General features: G+C 32.5%; 1 protein-coding gene across 1 annotated transcript; it reads right to left on the reverse strand.

The window, feature by feature from the left end:
• Nucleotides 1-6646: 6646 nt before the first annotated feature.
• Nucleotides 6647-14038, reverse strand: LOC111413502 (uncharacterized). The gene is made up of 12 exons (XM_071195529.1): nt 13967-14038; nt 13726-13800; nt 13393-13569; nt 13171-13344; nt 12840-13116; nt 12507-12787; nt 12327-12444; nt 12056-12269; nt 7457-7588; nt 7250-7391; nt 6734-6890; nt 6647-6676 (listed from the first exon to the last, which is right to left on the reverse strand). Exons 2-12 carry the CDS (start codon nt 13779-13781, stop codon nt 6647-6649), a joined length of 1758 nt encoding a protein of 585 aa, XP_071051630.1. The 5' UTR covers nt 13782-13800; nt 13967-14038.
• Nucleotides 14039-15085: the final 1047 nt, after the last annotated feature.

A 15085-nucleotide genomic window follows, 5' to 3' on the forward strand; every position in this document is an offset into this window, starting at 1 on the left:
GGTTATTATTTAATAATATTAAAAGATTAGGTAGTTTCAGACAAGACTTTTAGGTTATTGACAAATAAACAGAACTGTCAAAAAATAGATTTAACGTTAAATTGGTTGCATACCGAGTATAAAATACGAATAAATTTCTGATACAAAAAAGTACAGAGAAAAGAGAAACTGAAAAGGTATGTTTAATTTATTTGAAAGATGATTTTGGACATTTACCACGAAACTTCTTTTACAGCCCTAAATTTAGGTATGGACTTGCAGCCAAGGACCGCGACCCATCAAGAATTTTGCAATGTTAGGAAAAAACCTAAAAAAGGAAAGGATTTATCGGTCTTTTGAAAAGGTATCCAAAAATTCTTAAATTTGTACCAGACCATTGTACAATTCAACATATTATAAGTAAATATTTAAAATTTGAAAACGTGTGGAATATTGTTTTGAAAATAATAAACGTTATTGGTGTAAATGCAAAAACTCATCGTCAGTTCAGGAATTTTTTAGAAGAACTGAAAGAGGAAGGAGATGAATCGGCGAATGATATATCATTTTACTGTATTGTAAGATGTTATCAGTTTATAAAGTTTTGAACCGATTCAATGCATTACTCACTTCCCCATTTGCATATTTTTCAAACAAGGAAGGTAATGTCTAGAACTGGAAAACTGGCTTCAAGATTTAATGTTTAATGCAGCACGTAAAAACTCTCAATTTAGCTTTGTCTCGAACTGTATTTAAATTTCAATCAAAACTTTAGCTTTTTCAAGATGATCTGAAGTCAAAAACATTTAAACATTTTCCTCGATTAAAAGCAAGGTTTTTTAATATTACGGACGATAAAATTAATGAATATCAAGACAAAAAATTGAAGAGTTGAAAATGAATTTTAAAACCAGATTTGATGATATGAGAAATTTCGAATCAATAATTTCATTTTGTGTCAATCCATTTACAATTAATATAATTCAAGATGATTTTTCAATTTTTGATATAATACTATCCGACATAGCATCGGGAGAACTGGAAGTACTAGAAATGAAGGAGTATCAGGCATTACAAATTCAGCACAAAGCTCTTTCCCTGAGCAACTTTTGGAAACTGGTGCCAGAAACAAAATATCCTAATTTAAAGAAAGCAGCTTGTCGATTATTTTGGACACATGAAGTTAGTTAAGACAAAATATCGCTCACAATTAACTAATCAACATCTCAAAGAATTCTTGCGAACCACCTTGACAAATTATACGCTGGATTTTAAAAAATTATCAAAGGAAAATCGGCTGAGTTTATAATTATCAAATATTTTGTTTTTTGTTAGCTGTTTTTCTATTATCTTTAACTTTTCAATAACATTCCCATAATTATCGAATCCAATTTTATTAGATATATGACATGGCTCGCAAAAGAAATATTAAACCTGTATAAGGCTCCTGTTGATCTCACCTCTGCCCACCCCTGGTATAATATGATATTCATCAGATAGAAGAAAATATTGTCTATCAAAATATGCAAAAAAATATATACGTTCCATTTAGGATAACAATGTTGGTTACCATAGCCATAGTCATTTACCATAGTTATATATGGTTACCATATCATTTGACATCTGCAAATATGTCCGGTCAACATAATGGGTTACAAGCACATGTCAAAGAAAACAATAAATATACTGATTATGTGCCATGTGCTGCTCACTTCCTGAATCTTGTTGGTAAGGAAGCAGTTAAGACTTCAACTCAGATCATTAATTTTTTTGCAATAGTTCAACAAATATGTCTTCTTTTCTGCTTCTTCCCACAGATGGGAGCTTTTAAATAGTGAAGAAAACATTAATTTTCAATGGCTCAAAATTGGCTCAAACTTGATGGTCTTGCCATTATTATTAGAGCGTTAAAAGATAGTTATGGCAATATTAAAAAGTTTTAGTGAAGTTAGTTTTAATACAAATGAAAAGCTCGATTTTCGAAAAGAAGCTCAGAATGTATATAATAATTTAAAAAGAACCGCTAGAAACCGCAATTTTAACAGTGTTTTGGGAAGATATCTCAGAGAGATTTAATGCAATTGGCAAAAAGTTGCAAGGCCCAGGCTTAGACATATGTGAAGGTGTGAAATTAATTAATTCATTAGTAATATTCGTTAACCACATACGGGAGCAATCAGATAAAAGATCAAGAGAACATGAAGAGGCAGCGAAAAATTGGGTACAGATGTAGAAAAAGGCTAGTGATATAAATAAGAGGAAGATTACTTCAAAATTTTCTGACAAATCGACGGAAAAGATCTTATTGCGTGGGGTTGAGAAATTTAATCGGGATTCAGTGACATAGCCCAGGGCCTTCAAATTCAATGGTTCACCCCTGTTGTTTGCCAAATATCATTCCGGTCCTGGTGCCAGACCTTTTGAAAAGCCGAATATCCAAAAATGGAAACTCATTTGTATATATGGTTTTGTATATACATTCCAATTTCGTACGAAATTTTATCTGCCAAAGCAAAACAGTTTTATACTGAAACCTATGGAAATGATAATTTTAGAGCTAGCAGAGGCTGAATTGCAAACTTCAGAAAGGTATGGTCTGCCTGCTCTATAAGTGTGCGGCGAAAACTATCCAATGATCAAAATCCCGTCGATCGTTTCCTAACTGTATTCGCAGAGAGGATAAAAGAATTAAACCTCAGACCTACTCAAATATACGATGCAGATAAATTTGCTATGTATTGGAAAATGCAGCCTGAAAAACGATGATTATAAAATAAACAAAGAACGCGTTACATTTCTAGTATGTTACAATGCTGATAGTTTACAAAAATTAAAGCTGTTAGTGATAGGAATGGAAAAAATCCGAGTGCTTTAAAAACGTAAATATACCTGTTCAATATAAATCATCTGCCAATGCATGGATGATTACAGCAATTTTCTTACACTGATTTCATGGCTCTTTTATTCGTCATGTTAAAAGTCTTTAAAGTAAAAAACCTTAATGTACCTGAAAGATCTCTGGTAATCGTCGATAACACCTCTAGCCATGGAACTATAGAAGAGTTAACTAATGAGGATGGACAATTTACAACACTATTTCTTCTACCAAATTGTACTGCACTTTTGCAGCATATTTTATTGAAAAGGTCTTTTAGCCCATATTTTATCTAATAACGAAGAATACGTTAAGTTGTTAAAAACCATTAACTTGAAGGACGCTGAAGATCTGATTCCTGAGTCAACTGTGGCACAATCTGCTTTCCTTGGATGAAGAACTGAAAGGTAAATTACCGCATAGTTAAGCAAGCCTGAAATTATTCGTTTAGTTTTTCTTGTTGTGTCAGATATGATGAATCATCTCAGTGAGCAGAATCTCACGAACACGAAAATACGTAACTTGCTTGAAAATGAAGATTTATTAGCACTAGAAGACATAGATGGTAAAATACGGACCAGACTGTTAAGATTGATGAGGCATTTAAAAATGATGTTCTTCTATGTACTTATTAAAAGAAACGGCTTTTATAACGAACCAGAAACGGATCAAGCACATAAAAATTACAAATTATTTCACAAAATAATATAAAAATTAACAAAATATATGTACTTCTGTTCACTTCAGTTGGAAATAATCTTTATGTAAATACCATTTCTTAGTTGTTTTGAATTAAATGTTTCGCTTTTCAATAGAAGCGAATCATTTTGTAGTAATGCCGTTAAGTTTATAAACTTTGCGTCACTCAGTCAAATAGTATTTAGAAATAACTTTTGCCACATAACGAACTACAGATTTCTTCTTTTTATATGTGATAAGAAGGAAATCGCCAATATTTATATTTTCAGGATTAGGAATATCAAACTCTCAGATTGTCTCCACCTCTTGCATCAGATTCTTCATCATCGTCGTTATCAGTTAATTTCAACTTATTTTCACTTGAATCAGAATCTGACATTAGCTTCAAACGAGAACAATTCTTTTTCTTTTTAGGTTTCTTAGCTTCTGTAAGTCCTAATAAATTCTTGGCCGTTTTCAATTCGTCTGCTTTTGCTTCATCAATTTAAATTGTCGTTTTCTTTCCTTTTCTTCGTTTAGTTTATATTAGATAAACCCTGGATTTCTCCTTTTTCTTTCAGATGTCTGGAGACATTATGTCATGATTAGTCTGAAGGCCTGACGGACCAGCACTGGCAAGTAGTGAAACATTGAGAGGTGGAATAACATTAACACTATAAGGAGATGCAGCAATATCCATTTGATGAGAGGTCAATAACTTGAACATTTTGACTTCTTTCCAGCTCCACAAAATCTACTTACTGTTTCTCTAATTACTTTCTATTATTTTAAATTCTTCTTTTTAACTCTCATTGAAAATTTCTATAGGTGCAAAATCATCATCCCCAAAAGGAAATCTATTGAATGGCAAAATTCCTGGCTTTGTTAGATTTCCATATTGACCGTAACCAGATGGGGCTGTAACTTTTGTTAACCATTGATACGAATACAAATACGACGTTAAAGCAATCCACCTTTTATAGAAAACAAATTAAAAACATTACTTTGTACACCATCTTAATCAAAAAAGGATTATAATTTAACTGATAACAACTGCACGACGACAAACAAAAACTAGCGAGAGAAATCTTAATATCAGAAGAGACAGAAAGAGGCAAATAAGATGAAGTAGAGAAATACCTAGAAATGCCTAATAGCGGTTCTACAAAAGTGGGCAAGTGCAAACTCTTATAACCCCATGATTCTAGCTCGCATTCTCCATATTAATACTAAACAAAGTTGTAGAATATCCAATTCTTTTACTAACATTTTATTTACATATGAAGTGATATTAAAAACAACGAGATTATTGTCCCACAATTGGGCCTATGAAAAACTCATGCCTTTGTCGAGTTGAGACATCATCATCGGTTTTCTTTGAATGTTTTTCTCAGTGGTTTGGGAAACCGTTTACTTGGACCAGAGTTTCTACCGTTGGTTTTTACTATTTAGGGTCGGCTAAATATTTGCCAGATAAACTTGGGAACTACATTATACAGGTTGTTTCAGAATTGCACGAATGTACTTCATCTGTAATGGCACTATTTAATGGATGTATTCTTCAGCACAAAATAAACAAAAAAGTTCATATAAACATATGTCTCAAACTAATTTATTACCGAATATTGAAAATGAAAAATTTTAATTTGTCAATGAAGCGGTCAGAGTAAATGTTCAAAATGGTTCCCGTTTTATTGAATGCAACATTGAGCACGATGAATCCATGCTTCTCTGGCAAGTCTTATAGCATTAGCACGGCCATTAATAATTACTGAGGCTTCCACGATGCGATTTCTTAGGTGCCGATAGACGTAGAGTAAACCATAGATTTCATCCAGCCCCACACAAAATAATCTAACGGTGTTAAATCAGAAGACCGTGGTTGCCATTTCACAGATCCATTTCAACCAATCCATCAGTTATCATATGCTCTGTTTAAATAATCAGTAGCAAGATGAGAAAAGTGAGAAGGGACACTGTCATGCATAAACCACATTCCCTGTTTATCGGCAATCGGAATGTCTGTCGGAATCAGATTACATCTCTTGACTATCTTACACATCGATACATTTATGACGAGTTCTTTCACACTTGATGCTTTCAATAATTATCGTATTCATGTGTAATTTCTTTACATACAAATTTGTGAACTTTAAAACCCTACCACTCATACAACAGCACTAAATGTGATATCTTAAAACATGCAATTCCAATAACATAACAGTTCGCACCTCATTGTACCACTTCAAATAGTTAATATTCATACTTTATGTTTCTTGAACTACAATTCAATCACCATGTACAATTACGTTTTTGCTCGATAACTAACTGGAAATGAAGATATTTAATAGAAATAAATTATGAAACAAGGTGTTTACGATAAGAACCTTTAAACATTAAAAATTTACATAAGTAAATTCCGTTGCATTTAATTATCCTGTATTGATTAGTTAATCATGTTATCTGTTAGCACTTTTTTGTGTATTATCATTATTCGATTTTCTATAAAACACGTCACATTTGAAAAGAACATAACTAGTATTGAAAGCGGTATTTCAAAAAGTATAATAATTTAAAATGAAAATATTAATTGTTTTTGTAATCGCCGCGATTCGATATTCGGCTTCGTTTGAAATCGTTTGGGATAATAATGTGACATTAAATGAGTTGTATCAAACCGAAATTGATTTTGGTAGGACGGAAATGGTTCGAATGCCAAATTGGTTTTTGATCTTTCCAGGTAAAATATTGTTAAATAGTAATATATTATGAGAGATGTATCATAATAACGTTGGATTTAGGTACTAAATGGTGTGGTGCTGGTAACATTGCCGAAAATTACGACGATTTAGGTGAATTTAGAGATACCGATAAATGTTGTAGATCCCACGATTCTTGTAGTGAATACATAGGAGCACACCAAACAAAATATAATTTGACAAATCCTAGTTTTTATAGCAGGTAAAAAATACTAAAATATTATCAAACAATGAGAAGTAGTTTATTTAAACTGAGAAACATAACAGGTATTGAGATACGGATTATTTCAAATAACTAAAAATATCTTCTTTGGTAAAGAAAAGAAAACGTAATATCGTATGGAAAAGAAAAATATCATTTAAGAACTTTCTTCTCCTCGTTTTTCTAAAACATTATAATTAATATTGACTTATAATAACATAAAACAATTGTCAAACCCACCTTATTTGACTTATAAATAATCAAATCATTTTTAACACCTTGATGGAACAAAATTAGCTTTATAATAGGATCCATTGCACCAAACATTTGATAAAATTCCGCTACGTTTTCAACATCTTTAACTAACGATTTACAATAAGCAATAACAGTATGCTTACTAAAATTAAAAAAGTACATAATTTTTATTATATTTTCTAGATTAAGTTGTGATTGCGACGAAGAATTCCATAAATGTTTATTAAGTGTTAACAGTCCAGTGTCGACGCAAGTAGGGATATTATTCTTTAATGTTTTAAGTACAAAATGTTTTAAAAAGGAATATCCAATTGTAAATTGTAAACGATACATTTACGTGCCGTAAGTACCTATTTATATAAAAATACTTTTTTGTAATTTTTTTTTTTTGCAGAGCTAGTAAATGTGTAGAATATGAATTGGATACAACTCAAGAAAAGCGATATCAATGGTTCGATATTCCTCCTTATTAATTTATATTTAAACAAAAACGTTACTTACTGTTCGCTTGTAGATCTAAGATAGGTAATAAATCTGAATATTAGAAATATTAGTGAACGCACATAAGCTTGTGAAAGTTTCCCATAATGAACTTCTATTAAACACATTATCTCACTGGCTTTCGCAATAAACTTAGGCATATCTAAAAAATAAATAACTCAAATTAATAATTTAGCAAATTTTCTATTAATTCATTTAAAATCCCACCTTTATCGTTACGTAAATAGTAATCTAAATACCAAGAGTATAATTTTATGTAATAAATATGATTCTTTCCAAATATTTTTTCATATTCAGCTTTTGCGTGATCCAAATAATCAACATCGTGGGTCGCTAAATCTAAATTTTTTTATATTAGTGATTAAACTTGATATCTCAGATGATTTTACTCAAAAATATTTAGATTTTTGTGAATAATAATTGTGTCAATAGTTTTAATAACGGACTCAAAATTGTGTAATTTAAGGCTAAGGGATATAAACAGTTGACAAAAATAATTACTACACGGCTAATAAAAAAAACTGGACGAAGAGTAACCATGCTCGTTTGGTTACTCTTCGTCCAGTTTTATTCAAGAAAGGATTCTCAACAGCAATGAAGCTACTAGTAGAAAAATCAAACGAATATAATACCAATATACTTGAGATTCTTGTGTTACGAAAAGGTCTTCACTAGCATCGAAACTTGGGTTGTACATAGAGCATTATGATACTACAGCATCGATAGCAGAGATAAACGGTTATTGCAAACAATAACGAATAAAGCAAATGCAACATATCAACTTCTAGGGACAGGCTATCTTCTAAGTTATTCACTCTCGAAGATATTTTTGAATGGTTGAACTGGACTAACACAGGAATAGACATAAAGGAATGGCAAATACCTAAATATCTTTGTTACGTTGACAATGTAGTAATAATTGCGATAGACATAAAAGACCAGCAAGAAATGCTTGTAGAGTTAAGCAATGAGTCGAAAAATGTGGGATTAAAGATGAATTTAAATAAAACGGAAGTTATGTTCAATGAAGAACCCAGAATATTCGTCGGTCAAAACGAAATAAAGTATCAGAATAGATATATTTAGGAGAAAAGATAGTAACCAATAGAAAGAAACCGAAAGGGTAAGTTTCGGCAAATTGAGCTTTATTTAAAAAAACAAAGTGTTCAATACCTGTATATTAACCGTAGTATGCTATGCAGACGAAACGTAGACAATGGCCCAGAAAAACAAGATCTCTCTAAGATCACATCCCCAATGGAACGCACTATGCTTGGGATTTCCCAAAAAGACAAAAAATAGAGAGATGGGACAGAACAGTATTGGCCTGGACGAAGAAAAGGATGATGTAATTAAAGATGTCGTCTCTGACCAACCAAAGACTTTTGTTGTGGCTTTGCCTAAACAAGATGCAACACACCTAGTAGGAGACTTTAATGGAAATGTGGGAAGAGAAGAGGTTTGCAAATCGGTAAACATATCCTACACGAACACTACAATGATAACGGACTTAGACTATTGGATTTCGCAACATCAAATAACCTCCACAAAAGTCAACGATGTTTGAGCATAAAAATATGCATAAGTAGACTTGGGTTATGAATGACGAGATAACGAGAAACCAGATTGATATCGACGATAAAAGTTTACGCGGCCTGGATGCAGACAGTGATCACTTTCTGGTTAGAGGTAAATTCAGAGAAAGTATCTCAAAGCAAAAGAACAATACTTCAAACAACAGCTGCCGAGGTGGAACATAAAGGCTTCAAAAACAAAAAAAAACTTAATATCGAACAACTCTGGAGACTACATTGGAATCAGTAGCATATCAAAACGTTGTGGGAAACAATAAAAAATTCAATGACTCACCGTATGCAAACCACCGTAGGCAAACGAAAGAATACAAAAAAGAGAAAATGGTTTGACAATGACTGCGAGAGTATCTTAAAGCTAAGAGGCCAGGCTCGACTACTAATGCTGCAAGATCCAAACGAACAAAATACACAGGAATACAGAGATTCCAGGAATAATACAAGAAAAACAATAAGATCCAAAAAAGGAGGAGAATATTCTCGAAGAACCAGAGTTAAATAGAATAAACAACAGAACTAGACTCTTTTTCCAGAAAGTAAAGAGTATGAAAAACGGCTGTAGATCCAGAGGTGGAACTGCAATCAAGAATGACAAGGTGATAAAGAAGTAAAACCCGCAGAAGATATTTTCTCGAAAATAAAAAAAATTACAAAAATATTTCACAAAATGCTTCTTTATGGAAACTCAGTTAATAGCGTCGAAGATATAAACAGAAACTGTCAGAAAATAGAAATAAGCATAGAAAACGCAACGACAGAAGTACTAGGGAATCACAGTATACAGCAACCGAGATAATAACAGAACACCGGGTTCTGCCAAGAAATAAAAGATAAATGTGAGGAAAAACGAAAGGCCACCCCTGAAGCCCACGAAACCTATAAACTAGTTCGAAATAAAACGAACTTGTTAGTCTGTGGGCGTTTTCGTTTTGTATGTGATCAGACGTTGGCTCGTTGTCATTCTGGATGAAATTGCAGTGACTTGATTCCGGAGTCTCTTGTGCATGAGAATTCTGTGTTTCTAATGGTACTATTTCCTTCAAGGACGAAACGGTCGAATTGTTTTCAGATTCACTGGAATCAGAATATGAGTCTTCTTCTCGTGGAGTAGCACACACTGAAGACTGTGTCTCATTTGTTGTATGGAATACAGCTAAATTAGCAAAAGCCTTATCAGGAATAACTTCTAACTAACTTCTCCGAAATCAGTCTTCTTCAAGTTGCTGGCGTTGTTCAAATCATAGAACAACAGAATTTTTCCCATTCCCAAAGGTTTCAAATGGTTTGAAGACCGCTTACTATAACGTTATATTAGCAGCACTTGCGATGTTGGCATTCCAATTAGATGACGCTCCATTAAACATCAGCACCACTTTTTCGGCTACCTTTGGCAAAGTGGCCAAGCCATCTGATGAAAATAGCCGTTGTTATACAGTCTCTGCTGCTTATGGCAGTCTTTGCTTTACCCATTCTGGCTTCAAACAATTGCTACTAAAATATTATACCCTTGTTTGCAGCTATTCAAGGGAAGTGAAGTGCTGTAAACTGAGATTTAAATTGTATTATTTGAAAATAATAACAAAGTATAAACGTAATATCGTTCAATTTACACAGCATGTTTTCAGAAGAATCTTAGACAGATGACATTTTAAATAAATACATTACCTGGTGTATTCGGTGCAACTATAAAAAAATGCCATCATAACGCCGTTACCAATCGTTCATAACTTGCTCTAACATTGCTTTGTGATTGAATAACAGAACAGCGATCCAATGGAAAGTCGTGATCGAGTAACAGTTTAGTAATAGTCGCGGTAGGAACGTTTACTTTGTTATAACCCTGTTACTTACTAACAGTGAAAAAGTAACAGTTCGTGAAATATCCTACAACACTAAAACTTGATACCAAGAGACATATTACCTGACGGCAGAAGAACTATTGGACGCACAAGAAAAATATGAATTGAACATGCTTTAGCCTATTTTAGAAGAAGCAAGATGTTAAGATTGAAATTTCATGGCTGAATTTTTTTATGATCTTAAATGCCATTGCTTTAAGTAAAATAATAATTGGGCTTATAAAAGATTGTTCCAAAAAACAGTAACTTTCCTAAAATTGATTCTTCTTTGGAAAAATTAAAAGAAAAATAATAAATAGTTCTGACAATCATAACAGCTTAGGCCCCAGTTGGCCCTTTGTACATCCCTACAATTTACAGTTCATTCAAGGCTCAGAAAACCAGCCCAAGGATCTAATATAGAACAGAAGGGTATGTTCTTTATGTCCGAAATTTGGGACCATGGTACTCCAAAAATAGATTCCCTTAAATACGCGAGGTTGGGGGTGTGTTCACCAGCTTCATATAGAACATAAGCTCACGTAACCTGCAGTATCCGGTCAGGAAGTGGGTGAGGAGCCTCAAGTCACTTTTTGATTTTCCCAGGAGCTGAGTTGATCTCTTCCGGTCAGGGTAGAGCAGAGGTTTTTTGTACTGCAGTCTCATCCCATCTATCGCAAAAAGTTCGACGAGAAATGGAGTTGATCAGCTTGTTCCCATGATCGTGTCCCTTATTTTCGGTATGTCCTTCCCGCTACTTTATCGTGACGTTGTGACCGACAGGACTTCACTAACGATGATGTAGTGCGATGCCTACTAAGCGCTAGCATAGCCCGTCTGCTATCAGTGCTTGCAACGTTACTGCTAACTTTTTTGAGTCGATGATCACATTAGCTGCTATATTCATAGCAGTTACTTCAGCCTGAGGAATCGTGCAGTACGACCCTAGCTAAATGAAAAGTTGCAACTGGAGATCGTGCGAGAAAATTCCTGCTCCGGAGCCTCCAGCCTTCTTTAATCCATCAGTGTAGATGGTCAGCGTTTTACCTGCGTTAAAGTTGCTCTGGGGAATCGTCTCAATGCCAAAGTGTGGCCTGTTTAAGAAAGTAGGTGTGAAGGGTTGTTTACGAACAGCCTAACTTCAGAGTTCGTTCCGGACTATTCCCATTTTTACAACCTACTTATTATCCACTGATCGCAATCGAAGCAACGCCAGCACGGCCACCTCCCTGATAAAAATATCTAGGGGCAGCACGTTCAGCAAAGTCTCCATCGCTATCGGGCTGACAATCATATTATTTCTTTAAAAATGTAACCATACTAAATACTTTTGAGAAAAATAATTGAAGAATTAAGTAATAAATTAAAAAACTTACAAACATCTATATTGTGTTGACTGTACACAAAAATTTCTTTATACTCGCTCAACGCACTTATTTTTTTGCATTTGTTACATATAAACGCTATATTTTTTTCAATATTACTTATACTTTCCATATATTTGAGGTTTAAATAGAATTCGCAGTCACTTTTTTCAATCGGTTTAACAGTTTTTTCACAATGGAAACATTTAAAAACATTCAAAGAGGCCTAACACAAAAAATGTTAACTTAAAAATATTATTAAAAAGTAGTACAAATTACTTACAGCGTTAAAACATTTCTTACAACAACAATCATTTACGTCAGTTCTCCATTTAACAGTTATTTTATCACCAACAGAAATATCCTTAATCGCTTTTATTACTAAATAATTACCTAAAACGCTAAAATAATTTAAAAATTTATTTTTGTATACGTTTTCGATTATTTTATTAAATTAACTTACAACCAATCTGTATTTGGATGAGGATCATTAAGAAAATATCGTGTAGAAAGAAAAATCGCATCGGCAATAAACTCAGCTCTATTCTGCGCAGGAATTCCATGATATAAAACTTGTTTGATTTGAATCGAATTTTGTTGGAATTGATAATAATACTTTAATAAAGATCCTCCAATAATCGAATACAATTTGAATTGATCTTTATTTTTGTACTTTGGAAATTGAACGATCCACTCAAAAAAGCTGGTATGAACTAATAAGTACACAACGACTTCAACGCAATTCTAAAAGGAGAAATTAAATGGAACAAAAACCAATAAATATTTTCTTTGGTACTTTTAAAAAAGAAAACAATTTCTTTTTGTCTTCATCCAGTTTATAAGGAAGATTTTGAAAATGTTCAATATTATATTCCTTTTCGTAATAATTTTTCGAAATCGCGCCTTCTACAAATTGCAACTCAAAGAAAAGCATTCGCATTGCAACGTAATGAATGTCGTTTTTAGGGAAAAAACCTCTTTGCAGTCCAAAACATTCCCAACGATGATATTCGTTCCATGAATAATAACGACAGTTATATCCACAAAAGAAGATAACATCGCAACCAGGGCAACTTTAACAAAAATTAATTATTAAAAAGATGTATTATGAATTTTAAAATTATTACGTTACGAAATATTGAATAGCTTTCAAACAATGATGACATCGATAAATATCTTCCCTAGCAGGTATTTCATATTGAGGATGATTTGGAAGAATCGCGGCTTTTTCAAGCAATAAAACATCCCCCTGATTAATATTCTTTTTAGCAACCAAACCATCAGAAAAATTTTTTTTATTTCTAAAAATTAATACTTAAAATGAATTTTTAAAGATGTCTGTTTCTTACGCAAGTTTTAATTTAGCTGAAATATGCGGTAACATAAAATTATTTCCGCCAGCTAGTTCTGGGAGTATTAAATTTGGGTCTGGTACATGAAATAGTTTAAATCTTCTTTCAGGAAGTGGTTGTAATTGCCCAAGATTATCAATCTTTTCGATTTCTGTTTTCAATTTACCACCTTTACTAAAATTTAATTTAGGATATACAATTTTTTAATATAAAAAATTTTTGTTGGTGATCCATCTGAACTTGCACATGCGTATACTGTATCAAGAACGGATGATTCGTACTACGCATGCGTAGTTACAAGAATTTTTAACAGTAAATTAATAGACTTACTTTAAACTAATTAAATATGATCCAAATAATTCCTCCTCTCTTGATATATCTTCCATTTTCGTTATGTTATATAGACTAAATTAAATTTCGATTAGAGAAAATATATAAAAGAGTTGAGACATAACCTATAATTACTTCACCACATTAGATTTATATATATAAATTATTATTTCTTTAATAAATTTACCACATTTTATTTACTTGCACACAACAACCAATTTAAAACATAAATGTTACTTACCTTTGTCAGTCTTATGTATTTGATATCTAAAGATTTCTTAAAGAATTCTCACCACCATGTGCAACCACTTGCAAAGTATAACGGGTTACAACTTGTAAACGATCACGGAGTCGAATAGCAACTATTGGAAGTCTACAGGAATCCCCTCTCTTTCTATTCAACTTTTAAATAAACAAAAAACTATTTTAAAAAAAAGCTCTTATCTACTGGTATAAGTGAGAATTAAAAGAATGGGACGATAAGGATATCAAAAGAAATAAATACCTACGTTCTCTGTTCGATAATCGAGTTCACTTTATTTGGAATAAGAAGAGGTTGATAGATAAGGTTTCTATGAGCAAATGTTTTATAAATTAACTTTCTTAAAAATAAAAATATAAAAAGTTGTAGAGGGTTTGAAAATATTTCGAAGAAGTTTTTTAAAAAAGATCTTTTATTTGAATCTCAAGAGCCTATAACATGAAAGGAAACTATATCTTTTTAGAAGAGTAAACATTACGAAATTAAAAGCTAATATGAATAAGCCCTAAAGACACCATGTACTAGTTTTTTTTTAAATTAAGAAAAAAAACATGTTCTTATGAGAATCTACAACCTGTTTAAACTAGAACAAAATATAAAAAGTTAACTGTTATTTCTTCAATTCCAAAGAGTTTATTTTATATAACTCATAAAAAAAATCATTTAAAAATGAACTTCCTAGTAACAAGCAGGCACCACACATGATACAAATTTAGTTGCGTAATTTGTGTCGATTCTAATATACAGGTGGCCTATTGAAAACGACCTGCCAGGGGAAGATGTTATCGAAAAAAACGTGAAACACAAGTTTGTTTCTCTTCAAAGTTAGTACCACCAACATCCATATACACTTATAAATTTTGTTCAAATTTTTGCCTAACATTTTCCAGCATTTCAATAGCACCAATAATGCACTGTCGTAACTCTTCCAACGCAATCGCACTCGGTAGCATAAACTTTTGATTTTAAAAGCTCCCATTAAAAAAATCTAAAAGGGAGAGGTCTGGAGATCTGGCTGGCCATTCTTCAGCACTTCTTCAAGCTATCCATCATTGACCAGGAAACTTTTTATCTAAGAAGTCCCTAACAGCAACGACA

The sequence above is a fragment of the Onthophagus taurus genome, chromosome 1 (assembly GCF_036711975.1).
Source record: "Onthophagus taurus isolate NC chromosome 1, IU_Otau_3.0, whole genome shotgun sequence".
NCBI classification, from domain to species: domain Eukaryota; kingdom Metazoa; phylum Arthropoda; class Insecta; order Coleoptera; family Scarabaeidae; genus Onthophagus; species Onthophagus taurus.

Bases quoted from the DNA above. Each gene is read 5' to 3' on its own strand.
- LOC111413502 (XM_071195529.1), bottom strand. From the start codon at position 13,781: ATGGAAGATATATCAAGAGAGGAGGAATTATTTGGATCATATTTAATT. The intron at 12,788-12,839 runs GTACCAAAGAAA...TTCTCCTTTTAG, and splicing joins AATTGTTTTCTTTTTTAAAA to AATTGCGTTGAAGTCGTTGT. The intron at 7,589-12,055 runs GTAAGTTTTTTA...AAAAAAATTTAG, and splicing joins TCAACACAATATAGATGTTT to ATTTAGCGACCCACGATGTT.